The sequence below is a fragment of the Schistocerca americana genome, chromosome 3 (assembly GCF_021461395.2).
Source record: "Schistocerca americana isolate TAMUIC-IGC-003095 chromosome 3, iqSchAmer2.1, whole genome shotgun sequence".
Taxonomy (NCBI): Eukaryota; Metazoa; Arthropoda; class Insecta; order Orthoptera; family Acrididae; genus Schistocerca; species Schistocerca americana.
The window spans coordinates 988,711,736-988,732,642 of record NC_060121.1 but is presented as its reverse complement, the minus strand read 5'-3'; the positions used below and the strand labels follow the sequence as shown (position 1 = coordinate 988,732,642).

At 42.9% G+C, this 20,907-nt stretch overlaps 1 protein-coding gene across 1 annotated transcript in view; it reads right to left on the bottom strand.

Moving 5' to 3' along the window:
- Nucleotides 1-20,907, bottom strand: part of LOC124605701 (lysosomal alpha-glucosidase-like) — a 130,351-nt gene that overhangs the window by 76,629 nt on the left and 32,815 nt on the right. The window contains exons 4-6 of the mRNA XM_047137562.1: nucleotides 19,415-19,505; nucleotides 13,239-13,407; nucleotides 2,542-2,611 (exon numbers count right to left, since the gene is read on the bottom strand). Of these exons, the coding sequence (XP_046993518.1) occupies nucleotides 2,542-2,611; nucleotides 13,239-13,407; nucleotides 19,415-19,505 (330 nt within the window). The remainder of the gene's footprint in view (nucleotides 1-2,541; nucleotides 2,612-13,238; nucleotides 13,408-19,414; nucleotides 19,506-20,907) is intronic.

Genomic DNA, 20,907 nt, shown 5'->3' with positions numbered 1-20,907 from the left:
TAGTAATTTAAGAAGAAGCATAACAGTGACAAAGCCAAAGGAACAAACACACTAAAGATCATATACAACTTCTAATAACTACCTAATATTATCTCATATAATCAAATTGCATTTTATAGTGCAACTAGCTGACAAGCACAGCATTGCCTAGGTGTTCATTCTGCCAATTTTTTATTATAAACAAAACCTTATACGTACTCCTGCAGTAGACTTGGTGCGAGATGATCCCAGACAGTTTCTGTATGCTGGATGCAGCTGCTTCACATGTCTACCAATGTGATTTTGTAAACGCCTCAATGGCAACACCTCTTCATATCTCTATAGATGGTTATTGTTTTTGCCTATAGCTGTTTGCACTTTGCAATTGAAAGCTGCCAAATGTGTTTCCAGGTGTCAGTGATTTCCTTAAATTGACACGACTGAAGGAGTGTCTTAGCAGTAAAGAGTAAATGTGTTAAAACGCTGATGTGGCATTTTTTCACATATCTCTGTGCTTATGACGTCATATCTCTTGAACTATGTGTCGTAGAGCAATATATGTGTATGCATACATTCAGCAGCTTATGCGGATACTGTTTTCAAATATGTTGTGAATAGATTCAGCAGCAAAGAAGTATTAAGTTTACATGTGATGCATAATGTGGCAGTTTTTCATGCATCCTAATGTTTATGTCGTCATTCTCCTGAACTATGTGTGGTGCCATGATCTAATTTTGTAGGTGTGTATAGTGGCACATGAGGATACTGTCCACAAAATTTATTGTGAACAGAGTGAGTAGAACTAAAGTAATAAATCTGAATGTTACGCATGATACGGCAGTTTTTCACATATCTCATTGTTTATGACATCATATATCCTAAACTATGATAGGTAGGTGGTTCTTACCCCCACAGCGATTGTTGCCTGACAGAAAGGAATATGTCTACCAAGTGTGGTTGAAGTCAGTCCACTGGTATAGGAGATGTGGGGAAAAAAAAACCCCCCCCCCCACACACACACACACACACACACACACACACAGATATATACTGATTTTTATGGCATATGTATATGGATGAATTAAATGAGTTCCAAGAACATACACTCCTGGAAATTGAAATAAGAACACCGTGAATTCATTGTCCCAGGAAGGGGAAACTTTATTGACCCATTCCTGGGGTCAGATACATCACATGATCACACTGACAGAACCACAGGCACATAGACACAGGCAACAGAGCATGCACAATGTCGGCACTAGTACAGTGTATATCCACCTTTCGCAGCAATGCAGGCTGCTATTCTCCCATGGAGACGATCGTAGAGATGCTCGATGTAGTCCTGCGGAACGGCTTGCCATGCCATTTCCACCTGGCGCCTCAGTTGGACCAGCGTTCGTGCTGGACGTGCAGACCGCGTGAGACGACGCTTCATCCAGTCCCAAACATGCTCAATGGGGGACAGATCCGGAGATCTTGCTGGCCAGGGTAGTTGACTTACACCTTCTAGAGCACGTTGGGTGGCACGGGATACATGCGGACGTGCATTGTCCTGTTGGAACAGCAAGTTCCCTTGCCGGTCTAGGAATGGTAGAACGATGGGTTCGATGACGGTTTGGATGTACCGTGCACTATTCAGTGTCCCCTCGACGATCACCAGTGGTGTACGGCCAGTGTAGGAGATCGCTCCCCACACCATGATGCCGGGTGTTGGCCCTGTGTGCCTCGGTCGTATGCAGTCCTGATTGTGGCGCTCACCTTCACGGCGCCAAACACGCATACGACCATCATTGGCACCAAGGCAGAAGCGACTCTCATCGCTGAAGACGACACGTCTCCATTCGTCCCTCCATTCACGCCTGTCGCGACACCACTGGAGGCGGGCTGCACGATGTTGGGGCGTGAGCGGAAGACGGCCTAACGGTGTGCGGGACCGTAGCCCAGCTTCATGGAGACGGTTGCGAATGGTCCTCGTCGATACCCCAGGAGCAACAGTGTCCCTAATTTGCTGGGAAGTGGCGGTGCGGTCCCCTACGGCACTGCGTAGGATCCTACGGTCTTGGCGTGCATCCGTGCGTCGCTGCGGTCCGGTCCCAGGTCGACGGGCACATACACCTTCCGTCGACCACTGGCGACAACATCGATGTACTGTGGAGACCTCACGCCCCACGTGTTGAGCAATTCGGCGGTACGTCCACCTGGCCTCCCACATGCCCACTATACGCCCTCGCTCAAAGTCCGTCAACTGCACATACGGTTCACGTCCACGCTGTCGCGGCATGCTACCAGTGTTAAAGACTGTGATGGAGCTCCGTATGCCACGGCAAACTGGCTGACACTGACGGCGGCGGTGCACAAATGCTGCGCAGCTAGCGCCATTCGACGGCCAAAACCGCGGTTCCTGGTGTGTCCGCTGTGCCGTGCGTGTGATCATTGCTTGTACACCCCTCTCGCAGTGTCCGGAGCAAGTATGGTGGGTCTGACACACCGGTGTCAATGTGTTCTTTTTTCCATTTCCAGGAGTGTATTTTCAATTTAAAGTTACAAATTAATTATACATACTATTGGGATACCAGCTGCCTGTGTTTTCTTCAGTATCTCCTTTGTATAATTTAGTGTTTTGTAGCCAAATCTGCAACCAAAAATGCACAAGAATTATCAACATTTCTCTCCCTTTTAGTTGTTTTTTTACATAATATGATATTTATGTATTTCACTTAAGTTTAAATAATAAACACGATTATCTTCCAGATATTTTATTTAGTTTATATAACAAATATAGTAGAACTTTTTACTCTGAAGCAACACAAAAAGTTGAAATAAAAACATGATGCTTCTTGAAGGCTAGAACTTAGCGGTAAGTTACTGTAGAACATGTTAAAAGAAAAGTACTGTATTGTATTCTAAAACAATGCATTATTTAAATCTTTAGATATAAGACTGGATAACTGACAAAGAGGTATGGAACTGAATCAAGAGCTCTGATGGACAACTTGACTGAAAGAAGTGATAAACAGATAGTAAATATCCTGAGGTATCAAGGAATAGTTAATCTGGTAATTGAAGGAAGAAGGGAAGGGAAGGGAAAGGGGGGGCTGTTAGTTACAGGTGGATGGATGAAGTTATTTAGAGTAGTCATGCAGAGATAAAGAGAACAGACATGATAGACTAAAAGTGTTTTCTGACTGAGGGGGAGAGTCATAACAGTTTAATACAACTGTCAAAAATTATCGACAAAATCGACTTTAAAGTTTCCTGAGTGTCCTTAAGGCTAGCTCGATTTTCCTAGAGGTCGCATGGCTCTCTGGTAGAATGCTTGACTGCCATGTGGATGTCTTCCATTTGATTCCCAACCAATGAAAATTTTTAAACAAAGGATTCTATGATGTGTGAAATATATAAAGATGGGGGGGAAAAAATGGTATGGCATGAGACTGGTGATCGCTGGTTAGAATCTCATTTTATCTGTTTTGGTTTTTTTTTTCTTCCCTTCATTTAGTTCAAATACCTATGTCATTTAAATGTAAAACTCATCAAATATATACTAATTAATGTTATCTGTCATTTTTATGAAAAATGCAGATCATCTTTTTTCTAATTAAATACACACACAAAATGCCATTTTCATTGCATATATAAATCCTTAATTACTGATCTTTGATAAAATACTGTTTAAATGAAAAAATTAGCAGAAAAGGAAAGAAGTAAAATATGTGTGGATGGAATAGAGGGATGTGTAGTGCTGGAATGAGAACAGGGAAGGGGTTAGATGCGCGAGCACAATGACTGATGAAGGTTGAAGCCAGGAGGGTTACGGGAACGCAGGACAGAGAGAAGGGACAGTTCCCACCTGCAAAGTTCAGAAAAGTTGGTGTTGGTGGGAAGGATCCATATGGCACAGGCTATGAAGCAGTCACTGAAATGAAGAATGTTGTGTTGGGCAGTGTGCTCAGCGACAGGGTGGTCCTCTTGTTTCTTGGTCACAGTTTGTTGGTGGTCATTCACTCTGACAGAAAGCTTGTTGGTTGTCATGCCCACATAGAATGCAGCACAGTGGTTGCAGCTTAGCTTGTAGATCACATGACTGGTTTTACAGGTAGCCCTGCCTTTGAGGGGATAGTTGATGTTAGCGACCGGACTGGAGTAGGTGATGGTGAGAGGATGTATGGGACAGGTCTTGCATCCAGGTCTATTAGAGGGATATGAGCAGCCATGAGGTAAGGAGTTGGGAGCAGGGGTTCCGTAGGGATGGACGAGTATATTATGTAGGTTTGGTGGAGAATGGAGTACCACTGTGGGGGTGGGGAGGTGGGAGGGGGAAGGAGGTGGGAAGGATAGTGGGCAGGACATTTCTCATTTCAGGGCCCTAAGAGAGGTAATAAAAAAAACTGGCAGAGAATGTAATTCAGTTGCTCCACTCCTGGGTGGTACTGAGTTATGAGGTAAATGCTCCTTTGTGGCCAGACGATAAGACTTTGGGAGGTGGTGGGTGACTGGAAAGATAAGGAACGGGAGATTTGTTTTTGTACAATGCTGGGAGGATAATCATGGTGCTGTAACAGCCTCAGTGAGACCCTCAGTATATTTCAAGAGGGACCGCTTGTCATTGCAGATGTAACGAAAACAGGTGGCAGGGCTGTATGGAAGGGATTTCACGGTATGGAATGGGTGGCAGCTGTCAAAGTGGACGTATTGCTGGTGGTTAGTAGGTTTGATACAGACAGAGGTAGTGATGTAGCCACTTGTGAGGTGGAGGACAACATCTAGAAAGGTGGCTCGTTGCGTTGAGTAGGACCAGGTTAAGTGAATGAGTGAGAAGCTGTTGAGTTTCTGGAGGAATGTGGATAGGGTGTCCTCATCCTTTATCCAGATCGCAAAGATGTCATCAACGAATCCAAACAAGGTGAGGGGTTTAGGAAGGATTTCTCTAGATGGCCCAAGAATAGCTTGGCGTAGGATGGAGCCATGCGGGTGCCCATAGGCGTACCCCAGATTTGTTTGTAGGTAATGCCTCCAAAGGAGAAGTAATTATTGCTGAGAATATAGTTGGTCATGGCAACCAGGAAGGAGTTGGTTGGTTTGGAATCTGCAGGGTGTTGGGAAAGGTAGCAAAATGGCGCTGAGCACTATGGGACTCAACTGCTGAGGTCATTAGTCCCCTAGAACTTAGAACTAGTTAAACCTAACTAACCTAAGGACATCACAAACATCCATGCCTGAGGCAGGATTCGAACCTGCGACCGTAGCGGTCTTGCGGTTCCATACTGCAGCGCCTTTAACCGCACGGCCACTTCGGCCGGCGGAAAGGTAGCGTTTAATAGCAGTAAGACCACAGGCATTGAGTCAATAGTGACGAGCAGGGCACTGTGTGGGAAAGGGACAGGAACTGTGGAGATTCGGTGAAGGAAATAGTTGGAATCTTTTATATGGGAGGGTATGTTCCGGGTAATAGGCTGAAGGTGGTGTTCTACGAGAGCAGAAATTCTCTCTGTGGGAGCACAGTAACTGGCCACAATGAGGCGTCATGGATGGTTGTGTTTATGGACTTCAGGAAGCACATAGAAAGTAGGAGTGTGGGTCATGGTAGGGGTGAGGAGGGAGATGTACTCTGGGGGTAGGTTCTGGGAAGGGCCTAAGAATCTGAGGAGACACTGGAGATCCTGCCGGATTTCTGGAATGGGGTCACTGTGGCAAGGTATGTAGGTGGATGTATCTGACAGCCAGCAGTGTCCTTCTGCCAGGTAATCCTTGCGTTGTGAAACAAGGTAGGATTATGAGGTCAGCATCAGGTTTTAGATGGTGGGCTGTGGTTCTTTCTGCAGGTGTAAGGTTCGTTTGCATGTTGAGGGATTTGGGGTATGATGGTGAGGCAAGGTTCAAGGTTAAGAAATTCTGGAAAGCTAACAGGGTGTGATTTGGGGGCAATGGGGGTGGATCACAGTTGGATGGTGGAGTGAACTGAGTCAGGCAGGTTTCAACATTGGTCTCTGGTTGAATACGATTGGTAGGGTTGGTGGCGAAAAAGTGTCTCCACTGTAGGGACTGGTGGAAGGAGAAAAGTCCTGCATGATTGAATTTGAGAGGGGAGCAAAAGGTGAGGCCTTTGGAAAGGACTGATATTTCTGCAGGGTTAAGACTTTTGGAGGAAAGGTTCATGACTGTGTTTTGGGTCTGTATAGGTTCTGGGTTCTGTGCAATGGTGGGAGGGAGTTTTGGAGGGTGCAGTAAATCTACTAGGTCTGTGAGACAAGGTTTGTCAGCTATGAGGGGATGTGGGGGAGGTTTGGAGGATGTAGAGTGGTGGACAGTAGTACTCCAACGTGGTAGTAGGTAGTGAGCAGGCTGGAGAGGTTTTTTGGGTGATGTTGTGTATGTTGCTCTAGTTCCCTGAGGGCAAGAGTTTCAATTTGTGTTATCAGACAAAGGAATTTGGGATTGCATAGCAGGAGAATTTTACAGATGGAGAAAAGGTATTGCAAGGAGGTTTGGGCTCGGTTGACTTGGTTTTGAAGGACTATGTTGATGAGGGGTAAGGTCTGGTGGAATCTGAACAGATGGAGATCGTAGCGGAAGGATGGGTGTCAGCCGGAGATGGGTAATTTGATGGTTAAGGCCATTTGGGGGGATTCCATGAGCAAAGCAACAATGCAGGAACAGTATGTGGGACTGGGTTCTGGTTAGGGATAAGAAACATTTTCTGTATTGATACAGATGGAAGGAGCAAAGATCCATGGTGTTGGAAGAAACACGAATAAATACGTAACAAACGTAGAATTACATCTGAAAAAATTTGCAAAAATACACCCAAATAAATTGGAAAAATCATGAAAAGGAAGAAACAGATGGAAAAGGGGAAAACAAGATGAAATCTGAGAGAGTACGACAATAGTAAAAGGCGAAAGCCCACTATAATTGTCATGAAGTCACAATGAGATCACAGAAAAGATATAAATAAAAAATATTTTACTGTGGATTGCAGATCTGAGGGTGGATAAGTGTGAAGAAGGGGGATGGCAGATGTAACTGGATGAGGGGAAATTAGTAGGTGCGAACTAGGATACAAAAGAGAAAGAGTGGGCAGTGGGGAGGGTTTGTAGGATGAGGTACAAGATCAAGAAGCACCAGAAAGGTGCGGGAAATAGCATGTGAAAATATGGGTCTGTGGTGCAGGAAGAGTGATCTATTTGAACATATAGAATTAATGATATTGGTAGGAGTAATGTGGGACATCAGACCCAGAATCCTAAACCCCTCACCTGGTTTAGATCCATTGATGACATCTTCGTGATCTGGATCAAGGGTGAGGACACCCTGTCAACACTCCTCCAGAACCTCAACAGCTTCTCACCCATTCGCTTCACCTGGTCCTTCTCAACCCAACAAGCCAACTTTTCAGATGTTGACCTCCACTTCAAAGATGGATACATCACTATCTCTGTCCATATCAAACCTACTGAACACCAGCAATAGCTCCACTTCGACAGCTGCCACCTGTTCCATGGCAAGAAGTTCCTTCCATCAGCCTAGCCACCTGTGGTCACTGTTTCTGCAGTGACAAGCGGTCCCTCTTGAAATATACCGAGGATTTCACTAAGGCCGTTACAGACCGTAATTATCTTCCAAACCTTCTACAAAAACAAATCTCCCATCCCTTATCTTTAAAGTCCCCCACAACCTCCCACAGTCTCACCATCTGGCACAGAGGAGCATTCCCCTCGTAGCTCAGTACAACCCAGGACTGGAGCAACAGACTCACATTCCCCGCCAGTGTTTCAACTAGTAATGTACTGCCCGTTATCCTTCCCACCACTCTCACAGTGGTATTACACTGTGCACCAAACCTACACAATATACTCATCCAACCTTACACAACACCTGCTCCCAACCCCTTACCTCATGGCTCATACCCCTATAATATACCTTGATGCAAGACCTGTCCCATACATCCTCCTACCACCACCTACTCCAGTCCGGTCACAAAAATCACCTGTCCTATCAAAGGCAGGGCTACCCGTGAAACTAGTGATGTGATCTACAAGCTACTCCTGCAAACACTGCACCACATTCTATGTGGCTATGACAACTAACAAGCCATCGGTCCACATGAATGGCCACCGACAAACAACTGGACCATCTGTTGCTGAGCGCGACATTCTTCATTTCAATGACTGCTTCGCAACCTGGGCCATATGGATCCTTCTCACCAACACGTTTTTCTGAACTGCACAGGTGGGAACTTTCCCTGTAATATATCCTACATTCCTGTAACCTTCTTGGCTTCAGCCTTCATTAGTCAGCGTCATCACCCGTCAGCCCCTTCTGTGTTCCCATTCCAGCACTCACCATCATCATCCTCAGTTATCCGCCATATTAGCAGGTCCTTTGCCTCTCCATTTTCTGCGATCCATTGCTTCCTTCTTAAGGCTGCTGTATGTCATCCAGTATCTGGAATCTCTTCCTTCCTCGCTTCCTTTTCCCTTCTACGTAACCTTCTAAAACTGTTTTTATCAGTCAGTCATTCTTTCTTAATATATGCCCAATCCAATTTCTTTTTCTTCTCTTTATTACATCTAGTAACTGTCTTTTCTCTCCCACTCTTCTCAGTACCTCTTCATTTTTTACTCTGTCCATCCAACTTATTCTTTCCATCTTCCACCATGTCCAGATCTCAAAAGCCTCCAGCCTTTCTCTGTCTTTTTTCCTCATAGTCCGTGTTTCAGCGCCATATAGAAGAACACTCCATACAAGACATTTTATGAGTCTCTTTCTGAGTTCTCTGTCCAGACCACTGCAGAAGATTCTCCTTTTCTTATAAAACGCCTCTTTTACCATTGCTATCCTTGTTTTAATTTCTGTGGTGCACTTCCAGTCGGTGTCTATCCTGCTTTCAAGATACTTAAAATTTTGCACCTGTTCTAGTGTTTCTCCATTCAGCACAATTTTTATTTCCTTATTTCCTCCTATTGCCAAGCACTACACATTCCTTTATTTCACCCATCCACATTTTACTTCTCTCCTTTTCCGCTACTCCCCCACACCCCCTCCACCCCTTCCCCACTCTCCATTTAAGCTCCCGAATGCACCTAGCTGCCCACCCTCCCTCCACCTCATTCCAGCACACTCTCCAGCAGTGCGCATCATCCCCCAACCCTTCCCTGCTATCCTTCACTCTCCCCATCCCAGCCTCCCCCTTTTGTGATAGTCTTCTTCTTTTCCTATCTGCGACTCAGCTTCTCCGCTATATGGCGAGTAAGAACTATCCTTTTCATAATACTGTTACATTTCATCCTGAACTTTCCATTGTTAGGTTTCAGCTACAATCACTTGAGTCAGGATCTCGGTTGGCTTCAGCTGATTCTGTCTGAAGCTAAGACAATGAAATGGAAAACAAAACAATTTTCATTGAGACAAGTGCAAAGAGGGAACTTTCATATATTAGCAGTTGAAGATTACAAGTTTCACACACCACATACTGGCCCAAAAAATAAAAATGACTTGCAGAAGTAATGACAATGGGGACCCACTGTAAGAGGCTCCATGTGTGGAATCCCTAGGTATCCAGATGGATAATAAACTGAGTTGGCACCAGCCAGTTCATCAAAAAGCTCAGTCCTGCCTGCTCTACTCTTGTAAATCTCTGTTTATTACCTGGATCTACAGACACGATTTCTCACACAGCATACTTACGCTGAATACTGCCCCCTGGCTTAATCTTCAGGAACAATGCAGCTAAGATAAAAAAGTATTTATTCTACAGAAAGATGTAGTAAGAATGTAAAGCAGATAACCAAAAAGTCTTGCAGAAGCCTCTTCAGGGACCCTTGGATCCTTACTGTGTGCCAATGCATTCACTGCATAAAAATATCAGTAGTTAATAGGAAGAGTGAATTTAAGTTGAACTGCGAAGTTCATAACCACAATACAAGGAGTAAAAATAATTTTCACACAGACTGTGCACTGCTACCTAGGATTCAGAATGGAGCTTTTTCATTCTGTTGCAGGAGTCTATAACAGGTATACACTTCAAACAATGGGAAGTCCAGGATGGACTGTAACAATATTGTGAAAAGGAAAGTTGCTACTCACCATATAGCAGAGATGCTGATTTACAGATAGGCACAACAAAGAGACTGTCAAAAATAAAGCTTTCAGCCAGTAAGGCCTTCATCAAAAACAAAAGTAGACGCACACACACACACACACAAACACACACACACACACACACACACACACACACACACTTCTTAATAGACAACAGGCACGAAACTGCAAATCCCATTGAATCATTTTTAAAACAACAAAAGTGTGTACTTCTTTTCACTCAATATTTCTCAGATCCAGAAAGCATCAATTAACATCTCCAGTGGAGTTGTGGTTTCCTGAAGTCAACTTCGGTCATAAGGCTCACCATACCTATTATTTTCTCCACGCACCAAGAGCAGATATTTGTCACGCTTACGATTTCAGCAACATCTGGACCAACTTTATGCTCTACCTCAACTTTGTCCTTACTACATGGTTATGATTCCCATTAGCGTATCCTCTGTTCCAATTTTTAGGCAACAGTCCCTATTTTTAAGAAATTGTCCTGGAGTCCCCAAACACACTTTGGAGACAGAGGAATGTCCTGAATTTTCATCTTATGTAGTGTTCCTTATTTGAACTTAGTACCTGACATTATATGATGGTGTCTTTCAAACAGTGAACAACTATGCCATGCCAAGCTCATTGGGTTTGCATTAGTTGCAGCTTTGTAATTCCCACTTGCGACAGTTTTTGGGTCATCGGCATTGTTCTCCTTCTGCTCATTGGGTAAACCAGCAGTCCTCCCTCGACTGTCATTTGTTGCATGTTCATTGAGACTGCCCACGTGTGGAAGCCATGGAAACTGCTTGTGACACTCAGTTTTCGGACACCTGTATTTTCGCTAGACTGTGGGACTGTCCCTGCAGCCCCACATGGGTCGCTGCTGTGTATTTCACTGACTTTGTTTGCGTGTACATTCAGGACTCAAATGAAGAAGGCAGTGCCTGCCTCTTCCACAAAAACACATTGTTGAGGTTTCTGGCTACGTACTGGATGATGCTAGTCAAAGGGTGCAATCTGGTGCAATGTCTGCACGAGGGCCAGCAGCACGCTCTCCTCAATTTGTTGCACCCTGAGTCACAACCCACGGAACACAGTGGCCCACCTCATTTTCCTCCCCAGGCTGCCTTTTGGGCCTGTCCTACCGCCAGCAATAGGGGTGGCTGTCGGCTGTCGTGACGGGCTACAAAGGTTACCAGTTATTCGCGGTGGATGTCGGTCGTGCAATTCAGCTGCAGTCGCTCCCTGTCGGGATGTCACCACCACAGTCTTCTGGCCTGCTGGGTGACAGTGTGGTCGCGACGTGGTGCAGGGCCTCACTTGCAGTGGGGGGCTTCCCCGTTTCTGCAGCACACCTGCACCTACCGAGGTGGACCCCTTGGATTCTGATCTCCCCTCCTCCTCCTCCTCCACCCCCTGTTGCTGGTGGAGGTAGCCTCACCTCCGCTGCTGCCAGTGGACATCCCATTCCCTCAGTCTTTGCACCTTCCACCCTTCCAGTAGACCTAATGGTTTTTGGACAACATGGTTGTGGAGATGAAGCAGCGATTAGTATGATTAATCAATTATTCCAAAACAGTCTTAATCGCATTTATTATTATTATACCGCCAACCGGTTTCAACCCGATGTAGGGGTCATCTTCTGGGCGTTTACACCATCAGTCGACTGCTGGTGGTGTCACTCCTGTCTACACAACGGCAGGAAACCATGAAAATGGCCAGGCTCGGGTAGCAATCTCCTGCACAGAACCAAAGAGACTGCCAGAGAACCTGACAGCAGGCCGAGATGATAGTTTCCTGCCGTTATGTAAACAGGAGTGACACCACCAGCAATCGACCAATGGTGTAAACGCCCAGAAGATGACCCCTACGTCGGGTTGAAACCGGCTGGCGGTATAATAATAATAATAAATACGATTAAGACTGTTTTTGAATAATTGAGAACTAATGGTGACAGTGCTCCTTCCTTCAGTGGTCGACCTGCTGCCAGGTTCTCTGGCAGCCTCTTTGGCTCTGTGCAGGAGATTGCTTCCCATGCCTGGCCATTTTCATCACTTTGGGGCCTTTTCAGGGAAGAAGGATTTCGTATCCCCACCAGCAGACATCGTGATGGAGGCAGATGAGCTGGGCTGGGTAGCACTGCAGAATAGTGGGGAAACCTCCCATAGAGGGCACACACTGAGCTTAGTACGGGCAGACACACTGACGGAGACGTTTACCTGTGGGTGGCCATAAGCCGAGCAGGGCCAGTGGTTATGCCGAGTCCTACTACCACAGACCTCACACTGAGCATTGCGTCGAGTGTTGTCGTCTCGTGCTCAGTCGACAGACACCCGTGCCATTTGTGTGCCGAGTTATCCCTATGAAAGTCTTTATGACTTTGGGACTTTCTGCTTCATGTAGATTGACTCACGTGGTCAGTATTCGTTTCCTCTCGTGGGGTTCTGTTTGAACCATCGCTGGCCCACAATGTGCCCATGCCAATGGTGTAGAGTAGCAGCATTGTCACGGCAGTGCACATACTAACAAAAATCCACAAAACCTCAAAGAAGCTGTGGACCTGCAACTCTAAATGAAAAATATGCTCAGTGATCTAAGTTATATTGACCAAACTTGTGGATTTGTTGATTTACATATTTACATTCATGGGGTCTCAAATAATTTCCAAATTAATATTAGGTAGTTGCAAGCCTGTGGCATTTTTTCATGGAACCTGAACTCCAATATTTTCCTTCTATCCTTTGTGAACAGATTGAGTCTAAATGTCAAGTCATCTCATTCCACAATCGCTGAGCAATTCCAGCTGAATGAAGGTTGACATTGATATCACAGCAAAAAAGATCATCATCCATATTTCATGAAAGCATTTGAGAAGGAAGTCTCAAGGACATAGTGCAATAACATTTACAAACAACAAGAATTCTGGTTCTTGATAACCAGGCTATTATTATGACTACACACTACTTACAACTATTTCTAAACAAACTTTTAATTTAATCAGTGTCAGTTTTCTCTGAAGGCCCATTTATCGAAGCAAGCTTGTCCAAGTAATCAGTAAGGCAATAAGCAAATATAAACTAGGCTCTGTAATGTCAATTATCAGCTGTATTCAGCTGATTCTACATAAAATTTAGCACAATTTTTTAAGGCAACTGATACTGTGAGTTAATTACCTGCAGAGATGGAAACCCAGCCCCCAGTATGGTGGCATGGCAGGGTAGCCCACTATATCTTGGTACTGCTGTACCACCTCAGCCGGTGAAGGACCCATGAACACGAAAAAGTCCAGGATTCCTCCTATTGTGCGAAAAGTAACTGCTGGTGTTGGCTGCAGAATCACCTCTAAAAAAATAGTAAACACCTTTTTAGACATTTATTCAAATTCAGAGACCCAGCCTTTCGTTGAACTACGACTTTGCCCCATCAGTAATGCTTAAAAAACACAAATAAGCATTTAAAATGTTTTGTAGGAGTGAAACTAAATACTGTTATCAGCAAACTTGATATCTCATTGGTAAAAAAATAATACAAACACCTGTCAAACATACCATGCATCTAAAAAATTCTGAAATCCTTCAAGGGATTAATGAAAGGAGAGCAATGAGATCTATACCTTCCTTGCATTGTACTAGTAACAGACCTGTAATTATTTTTCCAACATAGATGGCAGCCATTTGATAATATTCAAATATGGTGATAGCGGAGGGAAGGGGATGTGAATTATTTCTAGTAGGTGGTTTTCAAAATAACATTCAGAATTTCCAGCCTTGTAAGTCGAAGTGTTATTTTTACAGGAAACAAAGACAATACCATCATATGAACATGGGTCACCTGATATACTTTCATAGAATTGTCACCAGGACACAGAAACACCACATGCTACATACTACAGATGGTACGAATAAGATCTGTCATCTTGTAAAACCCCAACATAAAGCCGCAAATATTAATTAATTTATATAGATCAAAGAGGCTAGCCACCAGCCACTTCAGAATGCAACTACCAACTTACATCCACGGACAGATTACTTCCGACCTATGAAATGAAGAATTTCCACGTTCTGCTTTACTGTGCAGCAACCCAAGAACTGGCACTGTACTACTGATTAAAATAAAGGTGGTCTTAAGCATTGTGTAGTAATAAAATATTAGAATGAAGAAGATCTGAAATTCTTACTTTGTTCTTCAAATGCATCATTGATAATGGCAGCTTATCTTCAATCTGGCAACCTAGTATCACTATGCCTACCTGGACTGGTAAAAGAGAAGTAAGAGAGTGCTCCAGCTATCTACCAATCAATATACTCCAGGATGGCTGCAACCTTTAAACACTTACTGCACCTTATTGCTGATAATGACACCTTGAGTGCAACCGGGGCAAGGCAGGAAGTGCAAGTCCAGATGTGGGAGCCCCTATTATAAGGAGGCAGGCTTGGGCAGTGAGCCTGCTGTATCAGGCACAGCACACTGAAGAGGATTTAGGATCCGTGCTCGTGTAAAACTTCGGCCAGACAGTGTCCACTTATGGGGGTGGACCAGTAGGTGGTTAGGAGGCTGGTGAGTGCAGCCTGGAGTCGCTGTCAAAGATCTTGTGCACTGGCATTTTTAAGGTTCTGACCATCCATTCCCCTTCCAAATTAGATGAAGGATGGGAAAGAGCAATGATAAGGTTCCCAATGCCATCACATTTACGAAGATCCTAAAATGCAGATGCTGTACACTGAGGCAGGGTGTCTACGTGGACAAGAAAAAAAAATTCCCGGATTTTCCCCGGATTTCACGGTTAAAAACACAATTTCTCCCAGATGAAATTACGTATAAAGCGGGTGAAAATACATCCGTGTTAAGTAACAGTATACTTTCCCTCGGAGCTGTAAAACCTATCAGTCCTTTGAATCGTAAAGGTCTTATACCGGCGGAGGACGTCCCAGCACTTTAGGAAACGAAATCCAGGAAAAACAATGCGTTTGGAAAGTTGTTTGATGCGAGACAATATGCACAGAGTTTATTTTCATATTGCGAAAGTATATACACAAATTACAGCACGGTAGCTTCCGAAACTCTAAAATAGAGATTGCGTTGAGCGATGCACTTTTGTCAGCCGGTCATAGCTCATGTCACATGTTCTCACTAGCGAATGACGGCAGTTATCCGGAGCACGAGGCCTACGAGAAGGACAGGCCGCGGCGCGTACGTTACGAAGGTAGGCCGAACTCGCTCAACTCGGCAAAGTGCGTTTCTACAAAAGTAACGCATCTCAAGCCACTATTCGTAATATTTTCTGGTGATCTGTTAAAAATGTAAACAATTGTGACGTCACGCACATCGAATACACGTTAGTTGTTACGGACGTACTGCATAATCTTCGACCTAAAGCCTTTGACACTTTTTGGTGTTGGCACTCTGGTCTGTGCATTGTGCAAATTACCCATTTTCTATGCAACTAAACTTTTATTTTGGTGTTATTCTCTGATTATGTTTCATTGCTGCAGTATTATTCAGCAGTAGTGGATTAAAGTTCTTTGTCAGCGTATCAGATCTTACGCGTCAAACCTACAAAACTTTAACTGAAATCAAAAACAATGAAAAATCCTGGAATTCTAAAACATTCCCGGGTTTTTCCCGGATGAAAAAATTCCCGGGTTTTTCCCGGATCTCCCGGGCCGTATACACCCTGCTGAGGGCTAAGTGAGCTGGGTGGAAGGGGTCTCTTCCATTGCCACATATCGAAAATTAAAGAGGGCACTGACGACTAGCAACCACACTGTTCTCTGGAATGGTCTGGCGAAATCAACATGTACTCTTTGGCAGGAGTGGTCAGGGCAAGCTGTAGCTACATGACTGGGGGCACGAGCCAAGCAGTTCCTGATTATGTTCCCTATGGTGGCATTAACACCAGGCCAATAGACAATATGCCATGCTATTGCCATTCATCCTGCAAATTCCCCAATGTGTGGTGTGGAGTAGCTTCAGTATGCAGGGGCAGAGAGTGAGATGAACTACCACCCAGCATTCCCAGCATTCAGAATCATCGATAGCTAACAAAACAACACCATAATGAGAAATAGGTGCACCATTCTGAGTCAGTCCCCTTGGCCAGGTGCTCTGGACAACACCGATGTACAGCAGACAGCACCTGTATAGTAGCGGATCGTGGCCCATTTCCTCTGATAATTTGCTTGTTGTAACTGGGAACTTGTCAATGTTGTGCCACTGATTTGCTGTTGTGACTCGCCGATCTTTCAAAGTGCTGCTGCGCAGTTGCGTGCGTCCTCTACATGCGGCGCTGTATGCCAGCCATACAGCAGCCGCGCCACCTGAGCGGCCAGCCAGCCAGCGGCCGCTAGACTTGGACTTAGTGCTGATTTGAATGTTACCGTGTACACATGTCTTACTTTGTCTACTTGCTCTGTGACTTACATGTGTTGTGTCGTTTTTGAAATATATGTGTTCAACTTATCATTATAAAAATTGGCGATGAGGTAGTGGATTTTTCCTTTTCATCGTTGACCCACAGGTTTCCATGGCTACTTTAGAGCAACTATTGCAAGGTCTCATTGAACAGCAAACGCTTCTCAAATCGGCAATTCGCGATTTCGTCACGGCATCAAATGCGGGGCATTTCTCGTTGTTGTCTATACCTCGTTTGATGTATACCTCCTGTTGAGGACGCATGCAGCACGTCCCCGCCGGCCAAGTGCAGCTGTCAATGATGATGTAACTGCAACAGCTGCTGCCACAAATTTTGAAACTCAGGATCCATGCTTCACTGGAATAGCTGCGTGGTAGGAAAGTTCTTGTCACCACTTTTCTGTCATACTTATGGCAGGCAGAATGTAATTCATGAGCACTCAGACTGATGACAACGAAGAGACCAATGGAACAAACAGGCGGTACCTGAGATAGGTGACAGTGGAGTTCATGAAGTGTAGTACAGTCATATCAAGCATGTACACACAGCCCAGGGAGCAATTCAAATAAAAAACACAATATAGGCAGGATCAAAACTCTTACTGATCAATGGCACATACTTAAGTCTTCAATAAACTAGCGAGAAACTGACTGGCAAGTGTCAGGCGGTGGTATTTACCAGCACACTCGCATCAATGAATGGGTCCACATGATATGTCTGTAGTTGCAATGAGACCCCTCGCAGGAGCACACTGCAGCCAGAATATGAAGCCCGGGTATCTCTGACCTGTCCTCCATATCAATACTCAAGCTGGGAGGGGAATTCAAATCACTGTTGGATACTGAATAAACAGATGGCAGAATAAATACAGAATTATAATTAATGGAACAGTGACATTGCTATGCATCACACTCAGGAAGTTGGGAGGATAAGGATGATTGCACTGTTTCAAGCTGATTTCATACTGGATTTATTTACATTCCCTCAGACAGTAAGCTACGTTTTACAATAAATTGTTAACTGTTGCTATCATAAACACGAAAATGTATATGCAGATTTCTCTCTGATATTTGGTGATATCTTTTAGTGAACAACAGTCATCACTTCTATTCAAGAGCAACACTCAATTTCTGGTCTTCTCTATTAAGCTTAACTACAAGTTTTTGAGATTTATCTCCTAATTAATGTAGCATAAGTTACTTATAGAACGCAAGTATTTTCAAGAACCTTATCTGAAAGCACAACATAAGAAAAACAACTTGTAAAAAAATATGAAAGAAGTTAAAAAAAGTTAGTAGTTAAATACTACAATTAAAAACAGGACTACCGTATACAGGAAATGTTTAAAAAGAAACTGATTAGTACATGTATGACATAAACAAGAAGTGTTTGGCATATTGACACAGTAAGAATTAGGGCAGCAAATGCACATAATAAAAATCCACTGCAAGTCAAGAATTAGACAGGAAATTATTAGTAGGGATTAATGAAAAAAAGTGAACCTGTAAAGGTACAGGATCGATCTTCTACTTGACAGATTGAATGCTTATGCTTCTTTGCTACAACAAAGCAGCACTGCTGATGGGGATGCCCCATAGACCTAGAAGGCCTAGGTTGGCATCTGGACACTGTGTGGTGTAAAGAAGGGAGAGCGTTGCACCAAAGACATCATGTGAGTAAGACTTACATGTATGTGAGCAAATTAATTGCGGTTAAAATGGTAATTACGAAGCAAAAGATTAATTTCATATTGCGGGAGTTATTTTTTATATATACGGCAACCCTACCATAAGAAATCGGCAATGGTAATTAGTATAAGATTGTGACAAATAAGTAATTGTAATCGTGGTGTGAGGGGGATCAGAACAAGTAGGAACGTGATACTCGAAATTAAAGTGAAATAAGGTTACTGTGTCATAAAAAAGTGTTTAGATATTGCAACCTCTTTATTATTACTAGAAAATTTTGGACAGGATGAGTTACAAAATAATGGGGGAGAATAGATAGGCACGGGTCATAAGCACACAGTAAGAACTTTAGTTATTGGTACCTTGGGAGTAAGTTCGTCCTCCAAAACTGGCTACTTATGAACGTCCGATGCCTAATTTTCCAATTAGCCAGACTATATCAGTTAATAATCAAATATAAACCAATAAATAATATGGAGTGGTACTGTACAAACAACAAAGGAAGATCGATAAAAATATTAAAAAATGACAGGATTAAACTACTGGTACTTATTCTGTCTTTCCAACCCCTTTAATGTTTCACTGTTTTCATTTGTCTCCAGAACCTCTTGACCCCACAGTGTGCATACACCACTTCACTTTTTGCTTGACTGCACATAATACTGATAAATTTTATTTATTATTACTAAAAATTAACAAAAGCTGTCACAACAACCCAGTAGGTTTTTTAATTCAATTGATTAATAAACTGACAAATGAGGGGTTTAAAATAATATGATTACAAGCAGACGGAAAAGCTGGCCAGTGCTTACCTTCAGCAGACGAAATATTTACGTATAACTGTGTCTATCGGCAGTACTTGGAATTTCACCCCATCCAGGTATGTATTAGCCAGTCTCCTTCCAATATTACAATTTTCTCAGGTGAATTTTGCTTTTGATAAAATTATATTATGTCTCTCAAGCCTACTAATCAGTTGTGGTTCCACTAACTGATCAATTCATCAATGTTAGAACATTGGTTTATTTGTTTCTAAAACATGCATAACAATGAAAAGGTATTGCTATGTTTCACTATGCACCATGTCTCTGGTATTTCACTGGCAAATAAGTTGGAATAAATATCACAGAGTAACTGTCAACAATACTAACCGAAGTCAAACACAACTTCTTGTCATACAATATATGTACTGAATGAAGGATTATCCTGCACTACCAGAAATGTGTAGTTAAAGTATTTACATACTCACCCATAGCATTGCTGTTTAGAAGAAAAACTCCAGAACTATTATTGTTCTCATCAAGAAGTAAAAAGAAAGGATGAGAGCCATACAGATTTTTCTGTAAACAACAGATAAATTACATAAATGATTCGGTTTCAAGCTGTCACACAGAACTACATATTGAATATTAAAAAGTAAATTTTACACAAGAGAATAAAATAAATATATAAATTGTAAAATATTGAGGATGTACATGTCACATGGGATACACTATACAAATGCACAAGCTACAAACTGAAAGTGGTCTAGGACTTAATCAGCTTCAAGGACTACACAACTTACTTTAATCAAAGAAGATCCTTCTATATCAGTTTAGTAAAGGCATGTACACAAGGAAAATTCTTGTAAAAAAAAAAAAGTGGAACAAATCAACACTGAAAAACCAGCTACCATTCTCAGGTAAAAAGTATTTTTAAACTGAATAGGCTAAATTTTTTTAAGTGTAACATGGTTTAATAAACCTAAATTACTTGTGTTCTACCAATGCAAAGTGAGTTTTGCACTGCAATTCAAATTAGAAATTTTATAAAGACATCCACGTAGATGCAACAGCACTTAACGTGAGTGCAAGTAAATTTCCAGATCTGTGGTTTCATAGATACAAACAAATACCACTGCCTTAGTTGTGCAAACACAACATTCTTAATTATTCGTATAAATGAATAAGCTGTAGTCAGAGGCTGAATGCAGAGCTGCTCATGCAGCTAAATCTATGAAATGTATAAATATGCACTGTTTTATTAAATTAATAAATGCAAATAATAATATTAAGAGTTGGGTAATGGTTTAAAATTAAAAATTTCCTCCTTCTGTTCGGGGATTGTTCTCCGACTTGATTACTTAATGTACTTGTTACAAATACAACTGTGGGTGGCATGTATGTCAAGACTGACTGTGTGAACAACTGAATTTTATTTTTCAAGAAAGATATGTAACTAATCTGCAAAATATTAAACACTTATACCAAATTATATAACATATATTATCAGTAAGTAAGAAAGCACCTCTCCAATACTCAAGCATTCTTCTTACAGTGCTGGAATAGATTCATACTTCAAAAATTACAAAGCATCTTCATTCGTGGATTATCCAACTAAAACAAAATAACTAGTTAGTATGTAAAATTATAAATAATGCAGCAACCAGACACGGAAATATAATTTATTTATCTTGTTGCAGATCGATTTCGACTGATATCAGTCACCATCGGTGCATTTTTCTAACTGATACATGCCGTAAGTAGAAGTACTATTCTTCGTGATAGAAATCTGCCAAGACAGTGTCAAGGGTAGCGGAGGAGGAAGTAGCTAGTGACAGGAATGGCTGTGAAGGAGAAGGTCGTGGCAGGTGTCAGGCCAGTGGGATGTCGGCAGTATGCCAATGGGCTCGGCAGTGTCGGCAGGGAAGCAATGGGCTAATAGCACGTTGGCTCGAAAGCGATAGGCCCAGCCAGATGAATG